The sequence below is a fragment of the Pholcus phalangioides genome, unplaced genomic scaffold, assembly GCF_987345545.1.
Source record: "Pholcus phalangioides strain wild (caught in Gottingen) unplaced genomic scaffold, Ppha-v1.0 ptg000003l_1, whole genome shotgun sequence".
Taxonomy (NCBI): domain Eukaryota; kingdom Metazoa; phylum Arthropoda; class Arachnida; order Araneae; family Pholcidae; genus Pholcus; species Pholcus phalangioides.
In genome coordinates this window covers 40062228-40070467 of record NW_028301596.1, presented here as the reverse complement: position 1 = coordinate 40070467, position 8240 = coordinate 40062228, and the positions used below count along the sequence as shown (strand labels likewise).

The following is an 8240-nucleotide window of genomic DNA, read 5'->3' as shown; positions in this document are numbered from 1 at the left end:
CACAGATGGCATTCAGCAGGCTATGCATATCACAGATCTGGCGATGAATCTCTGTCACCCCACACTTGCCATCATAAAGAAAATTACAGACCTTCATGCACAAGCCTGGACTCAAAAATTCCGTCACCCAGCATAAAACTCGACGACCACCGACATGATTCGAAATCGCGTCTTTCAAAATACAGGGGATGTCGAGAGACACTGCGCGTGTACAAAATTACGACCACGTGACTTTTAAGGTATCTTTTAGCCTCTCGAATTTTCTCATGGAGAATTCTAAAGGTAAAAAAAAATTACCCTAGTATACAATATTTATATAATGTATGCAATAGTTTCTAAGAAAAGACATGCATGTAAAATAATGCCACGCCTTAATTAAAAACTCAATCAAAATCGAGAAACATAAGAAAAAAAAACTCTGTTAACGCCCTCGTTTTCTTATACGTAATATTTATCTCGCACGTTCATTGTTTTTTTCCTTTCATTTCGCAATAGAACATTCTAGAAACATCTCGTTGGAAATGAAATAGGACAAAAAATGAAGAATTAAAGTAAAAAAATCTTCCACCTATATAAGGGAATGCCATGTCCCGTCCGTTGAAAGTATACGGAAACGCTCAACTCAGTCTTAAGAACTGAATAAACACTCCAATAAAGAATACATCTGAAGAAATAGGTCTTAAGAAATATCTTTCAGAATTACACGTCAATCAAAAAAGTCCATTGCATCACCTTCAAGAGTGATGTCGAAATCAGAAGAAAAAATGAAAAGGGATTTATACTATGGAATTTTCTAGAATTCGGAACTCTTATTGGCTTTTTTAAAATTTCTGATTGATGGCAATAAGGACTACGGATGGACCTTTAAAGTTATTGCCTGCGTTTTTTGTATTCAACAAGGTCGTGGATAATTATTTAATCATAATTCGGTGTGTTTTCCTCTCTCGCCAAGGTGATAATTATTTCCACGCTTGGCTTCGTTTCAAATACCCTTTTTTCTACTGAGGCCTTTTTTATTTGGCAACATTTGAGTGAGATTTCCTTCGGCGTATAAGAGAAATTTAACAATGACATCAATGGATACCGGCATTAATTTTCAATTTCATAACGATGAATTGAAATTCCGTATGCACAGGATGGTCGTAATGTATGGAAGTAGGCTGAGAAAAATCATTCTTTAGTCACTAAATGTGTTTTCAAATTTTGGCTTTGGGTATTGTCGAATTAGAATGAGATTCGGAAAGATATTCTATAAAAAGGAATATTTTCTTCAAAAAATGAGGAAAAATTTGAAAAAAGTTGAAATTCAATTCAATTTCAATTTTTATTAATATGTTAGATGAATGATAACAATACATTAGGTTAGTGAAAACCACCAAGGAGACACCAAGGTCCCATACTGGTTGTTACAATGAAGTTAATTCAATGACATTTCAATTATCATACAGTGTAAAATAGTCACTATTTACTGATTTTTGAGATTGAAAGTTAGTTTCAATCAAAGAAAGTTAGTTTCAATCAAAGAAAGTTAGTTTCACAAAAGAAAGTTAGTTTCAATAAAATGAAAGTATCAACGTTTTTAAATGCTTTTTCAGGGAGATAAAATTGAAAATTATTTAATAACAAAATTTCTAAATGATTTTCTAAAAAAAAAAAAGGAATAAAACCGAATTAATTTCTAATTGAATTGGTAAAAAAAAATTTCAAAGAAATGGAATCGAAATGTCTAAAAACGGAAATAGAAAAAAATTTAAATTCGTATAAAAACCGAAATTTCTAAAAGAAGAAATTTAGAAAAAGAATTGGGATGTCTTAAAGAAGAAATAAAAAACAATTGAAATGTTAAAAATTTTAAGAAATCGAAAGTCTAAGAATGAGTTAAAGAATAGAAATATCTGAAAGAAGAAATTTGAAAGAAAAGTAAGAAAATTTCCAAAAGAATTTCTAAAAAAGAAAATTTATAAAATAAAATCAAACAAATCAAATAAAACCTAATCGAATTTGCTAAAAAAAAGCAATTGCGAAAATCGTAATGTGTGAAAGAAAATAGAAAAACAATTATGTGTTTGAAAATAAATTTTGAAAAATCGTGAAATGTAGAAAAAAAAGAATTTTTAAAAATAAATTCAAATTTCTAAAAATAAAAATATTTAAAAAATTGAATTTCTTCAAAAAAAATTTTTTTTAATTGTAATTTCTGAATATTTTCTTTTAAAATAATTAAAAATAATTTTGAAAATTGAGAATCGTAAAATTTCTTTAAAAAAATTTACTGAAACAAATCTCCAGAGAAAGATTACTAAAAGAAATATTTGGTTGAAACAGGATCAAGAAATTATATACGTACGATTCAACTCATCGACTCCCAAAGTGTATGTCGCATCACTCCAGGTAACTATGAGATAATCAGGATAATCTCATAGGATATATAAACAAATAATTAAACAAATTTTAAAAATTTCTTAAAGAATAATAAACACGCAAGTAAATAAAAGCACACCGACAAAATGAGAGAATTTAGAGATCATTTTTAATAATATTTTTTTAGAGACAATAATTATCATTATAATAAGAGCTACGGGGACGTCATATTATCACATATGTACATTAAAAAAAAATTCATAATTTACATAATTATACATCAAAATGTACGAAATACGTTCGAAAAATAGAAAAAAGAATAAGAACGAAATGATTGTAGAAAGATATCTGACATAAATAAAAACATTGATATATAACTAATGATCCTCCTCATATTTTTGTTCGCCTTTCCCAAAAATTTGATGATAACTAGAGATGTTGTTTCATATCTTGCAAGGGTTTCTCGTGGTCTCAAACACCGTTGATGAATTCCATAATATACGTTGGTTAGGCTCAGACCAATTCTTTGGCCATCGATAGATTCTGTGGAACCGAATAATGCCTCAGCGCCATTCTTTCGGACCCTGTACTCTCCGTGATTCTCACGCTAGAACTTCGTCCTCTCGATGGTATGATGTCAGATGGTCGCATGTACAAGTTGTATTCGTCTTCGACGCATTGGTCGATATCGTCTTGTCTCTTGAAAGTTCCATCCGGTAATAACTCATTCACCGCGTTAGTTTTCTGCGAATAAATGAAAACACAATAATCAGTTAATTTTGTATGTCAGCCGTAGTCAAATGATGACTAGGGCTACAGAAAAAAAAATCAAACGCACAGGCCACAACAGGCAAAATGCCCAACGAGGTGGCTGAGAAAAGACGCCCATAAAAAATATGGATGTCGAATACATATCTTAACTGTACTGTACCAAAAATACAGCAACCCAATAAGAGGAACAAAAATCAATAATTATGATAAAATACAAATATACTGGCCATAATAAATTATGATTGCCTCATCTAAATGAAGATAGCTTCTCGATTCATCCAAATATGTTTATCGTATTTCTTTTTAAGCGTGTCAATCGTGTTAGTATTCACGACCCGCCCGAAGACAAGCCATTCCACTTATTCACCACCCTATTAGATAGAAAGATAGAACCGCTCACAACCCCGGACTGATGCAAAGCACCTTACTTCCGTTACCTCAAAAGAGGCAGAGTTGTGTCTGAAAAGTTAGCAAAGATTTATAGTGATGGCTCCCCTTACCCCGTGCTCGGAAATTTCGAATCACTCGCGTCGTTCTCCCCATGAAGACAGCCATCAACTCGATGCAACGTTGCTATTACGTCCACCCTATTAGAGAAAAACTTCCCGCGACACCACGAACTAGAATTGTTACTTGCTGGTACGGATGTCCCCTTGTCGAAGCAGTTGATTGACAGTATATTAATAACACCTCATGGTCCATTTTATCCATCGTTTTGAAAATTTTAAACATTTCTATCAACACCCTCTCTCTCTCTCTCTCTCAATGTAAACATTTTCAAAACACCAAGTCTCTCTTCATAGCTTCAGAACCATGTGCCATCAAGAGAACGCATGGCTCTTCTCTGCACCTTCTTGATCAAGTCTATAGGTATGGCCTCCAAAACCTGATGGCATACCAGGACGAACTAAGCCCCGGAAAAGTGGAAGGATCACTTTAGGAATACGCGAGGAGACCTAATGTACACCACATAATATACGAAAAATGACTGTGGTGCGTTGTAGCGTACAATGTGGGGATGTTAAGTTCACGTTGTAGCATAGCATTACTTTTTTTGAGCGATTTTTTTCAGTTCATAATACAGTGGTTCTCAAAGTAGGCATCGACGAAGTTTGTCAAAGGCGTGGCGATATTCATGCGTTCCTGTTCTCAATACTTAGAGAGCCCCTTGTTCTCTGGTTTCCTCTAGAAATGTCGCTTTCCTTGGGTGGTTCTCAACTATTTCGTGCTTCGAGTACCCACTAAAAATACGTAGAAAGCTTGCTTGGCCCTAGGAATGCGCTGAGATGCGTGTGCTACGTAACGCAGTAGCGTCGGAAGTACGACTTGCGACTGTCGTTTGCGTAGTCAGTCCCCTTAATATTTACAGGAGGCTGGCGCATCTCCAGAAATGCGTAAAATGCTTGCTTGTCCCCAGACATTTGCGTGGGGCTTGCTTACCCCCAAAAAATACGTGGAAGTGCGTACACACAGGCTTGCGTATTCCTAGAAATGCCTTATTGGCTCCATACCCGTAGAATCGGTAAGCGTGCATACGGTCTAGCAGTGGTAAGGGTGCATACTCTTTGAAAGCAGTGCCGTACTAAGGCATGGGCCCACTCGGGCACGGCGCGGGGGTCTCAAGCGAAGAGGGGCCTCACAAAAATGAGATCTGGTTGAAATTTTCGAGAATTTATTTGGTATGGCCTCAGAAAAATCAATTGGCCCGGAGGCCCATGATACTCTCATAACGGCCCTGTTTGAAAGGAAGCTTGTTAAATGTTTCACGCTTTTTCTTTTTTTCACAACTTTACGCGTTTTCTTCACTAATGATGTCGGTTATTTTCCACATTTCTCCCTGCCGTCAAGCAACCATAAGGGTGTACGTATCACAGGTTGCGAACAGAATATGTAAAACATTGACACAACATTAATATTTCTAGCATAAACAAATTCATTCAAGTTGTACGATATTTCACTCCCGTCGCTTTTCACGTGACCTATTTCTAGTAATTAGCTGCGTTAAAAAGTCAAGACAAAATCGTAAGACACATACTTGTGATTTCTTTTCCTTAGCTCTCCTCGCGAAATTCAAGAGGTTGTTGATTGGCGTCGTCTCTCTTAGAGTTCCTTGTTTCCTGAAACTAGAGTTTTGTATTAATGGCATTTTTGTGCGATCACATATAGAAAATGAATTATTAATGATACATTGATATATAATCTGTATATGCGTTTAATTTAGTTTCATTGATAGATTTAATATTCCAATTTTCAAACTACTCAACTCAATTTATTGCTTCGACAATAGTATTCTTGCATGCTGACATGTGTTGTGCAAAACAACCTGATAATATACGGTCAACCCTCGGTTTACGAACTTAATCCGTTAATGAAATCGTTACGAACAATTCGTAATTCGAACAATATAAAATGAATTGATCTGTTCCTGGCACCCCAAAGTTATGAAAATCATCAAAAAATAATAAGTTAATTGAAAAAATATCCACAGTATGAAAGAGACGAAATGAGAACATATTCTAATATGGTTTCATTAATAGCATCTATAATCCCAGTGTGTCAAAGCCCTCAGAATCTCTGCCCGGTACGCAATCTCGCCATAAAATCCTCTCCAAGCCAAATTCATAGCTCCGTAAAATATTTGCTGCTGAGGTTTGTCAACGATAGCAAATGCAATACGCGATTTGCAATGTAGAACATCAAAATAATATTTCGAGAATGTCATTGAGATTGTTAGTTTTGTGCCAAAAATTATCGTAAAACATTTTCGAAAAAGTTCTCAGAGCTTCTTGAAGTTTGAAATGACCGGCTGATCCATGGATCACAGGGTGGATAAATAAGAGTCGTATTTAGGGGCGTGAACATTCATTACTCAGATGAAATCGAATTCTTCTCTCAAACGAAAACAAAATAGTCACGAGACCACAGACTTCTGAAACGTCTTTCCCTCAGGATTCGGTCCTTTCTGCGTGTTCGTAAACCGTTTGTCGACTTCATGAAAGAGAGTACAGTTTTGATGAAAATTCAAATACCCCCCCCCCCCCCAACCTATTTTCGCGGCTGCCGAGACCCCTTGATGGAACGGCTACGCTACAGCAATCAGGGCCGGCCGTCTTAAGAGCAGCATGGGCCCCAGGGCCAGGTGATCTTTCTGAGGCCCTACTTGACAATCTCTCGAAAAATCAACTACCTCTCATTTTGCAGCCCCCCCCCCACCCGGATGGTCCATGCGTTAAAATGGCACTGGCAGTATCAGCAATGCCTTTTACTTAGGGTGACCATACGTCCCGTATTTCCCGGGACAGTCCCGGTATTTTGTGTTTTTTTGGCCGTCCCGACTTTTTGGCAAAAGTGTCCCGGGTATTCCCGTATTTTACACTAAGCCAACTTGAATTTTTATTCTTTATTGAAGTCAAAGATTGATATTATTTTTCAACTCATAAATTATTTTACGATAATTACAACTATATATGAGAATATTAATCTTCCACATTTGATTGAACGTTTGTCTTTCGTGGAATATATTGTAATCCACTGCAATTTGCATCATTTCCCACCATTGGGATTTTTCTGTAATTTCAGCAATATTTGGCAACTTTGTTTGGTTTTGGCGTTGTTTTTGGCGATAATTGGCGATTTTAAATTGTCCCGTATTTCTCTCGAGGAAATATGGTCAGCCTACTTTTACTTAACAATAGACATTTTACAAGATGCGTCTGGCGTTTTACGATTTAATTTTTAATTTAATATTATTTAAATACATAATCTTCAAATTGTGTGATCTATTAATTTTTAAATTAATTAATTTTTAAGAAAAAATCTGTGATTTTAGAAACAAACCAGCAACTGTTATACTAAAAGGGAACATTCTCGATCAACTCAAGTCAATAGGCGTCTCAATTCTAGTTTGTTAAACTTTATGTAGATGGCAGCACTGAATTTTACATCTGATATTCAATGCAGTTGACCTTGATAAGTTCGAAGTCCAAAGTCTAAGGGAAAACTGTTCGCATTATCGGAAATACAAATTATCTAATTAATCTATCCCGGATTTGTGAAATGACTATAAGTTGTAACTTTACCATCAACATTCACAAAGGACAATAACATCAATTATCAAAGCTTTATCATCAGTTACGCGCAGGCACGTATCTATTGGAACGGGGGTGATCGAGGTGATCCCCCTCAAGAGAGATGCGAATATGATAATATTGCATTCAATAAATCCGTTTAAAATTATTTGTATCAATGTTTTTTTCTTGATTAAATAACAAATTGAAGAAAAGTTTGACCGAAAAAACCGGGTAATATTTTTCTTCAAAAAAAGCAAAACAGGGAACGAATCGTAACTGTTCCGGAAAAATACGGTACAGCAATGCGGGACGTATGGTCACCCTATTCACAGTGTTTATTAAAATTTTAAAAATACCCCTCCCAGCAGCGAGCTCTAGATCCGTCCCTGGTTACGCGCGAAACTGTTTCCCAAATTCCAATAATTTAATATAATCATGATACAGGGTGATTCAGAAAAGATGGGAAGAACTTTAAGAAATGATAGTATACACATCAACACAAACAATTGCCATCAAAGAACGCATGGTCTAACATGAAACGCAAACGCGCCAGCGCGTTTCGAAACGGCCGCTCCGTAAACGTTAAAACGGCATTCCTGTTGAAATTTACAGAGAGAAAAAGAACACCATGAATGCAAATGCAACCTGGAGAAATAAGCTAAGTATTTTCATGTCTGCTTTTTCAGTATACACTCAGGTGTACCTGTCCCGCCTCTAAATGCATACGGTTGCTTTTTCAGTATTACTAAATTGTGCCACTATCCCGTACGTTACAACTGTTAGAACGGTTGCAGGGCAGAACGAATAACTTCACAGGGCTGGCATCCGCTCCGTTTATTCACTGTGACGCAGATTTTCATACGGTTTCTTCTTCTTCTTCTTCCCCAGGAGACATTTGCATGCATGTTGTTCTTTTCTCCCGATAAATTTCAACACAGGCAACAGGAATGCCGTTTTAATGTTTGCGTAACGGCCGTTTCGAAACGCGCTAGTACGTTTGCGTTTCACGTTAGACCACGTATTCTTTGATGACAAATC

The 8240-nt window shown here is 36.0% G+C and overlaps 1 protein-coding gene across 2 annotated transcripts in view; it reads right to left on the bottom strand.

Moving 5' to 3' along the window:
• Positions 1-2512: 2512 nt before the first annotated feature.
• LOC149088538 (protein vein-like) overlaps positions 2513-8240 on the bottom strand; it is an 85941-nt gene continuing 80213 nt past the window's right edge. The window contains exons 7-8 of one of the 2 annotated variants that reach the window (XM_089248063.1): positions 5168-5255; positions 2513-3105 (exon numbers count right to left, since the gene is read on the bottom strand). In XM_089248063.1, the coding sequence (XP_089104189.1) occupies positions 2875-3105; positions 5168-5255 (319 nt within the window). In that variant the 3' untranslated portion in view covers positions 2513-2874. Of the gene's footprint in view, positions 3106-5167; positions 5256-8240 lie in introns of those variants that run through there. The other variant, XR_016194676.1, reaches the window with a different exon arrangement.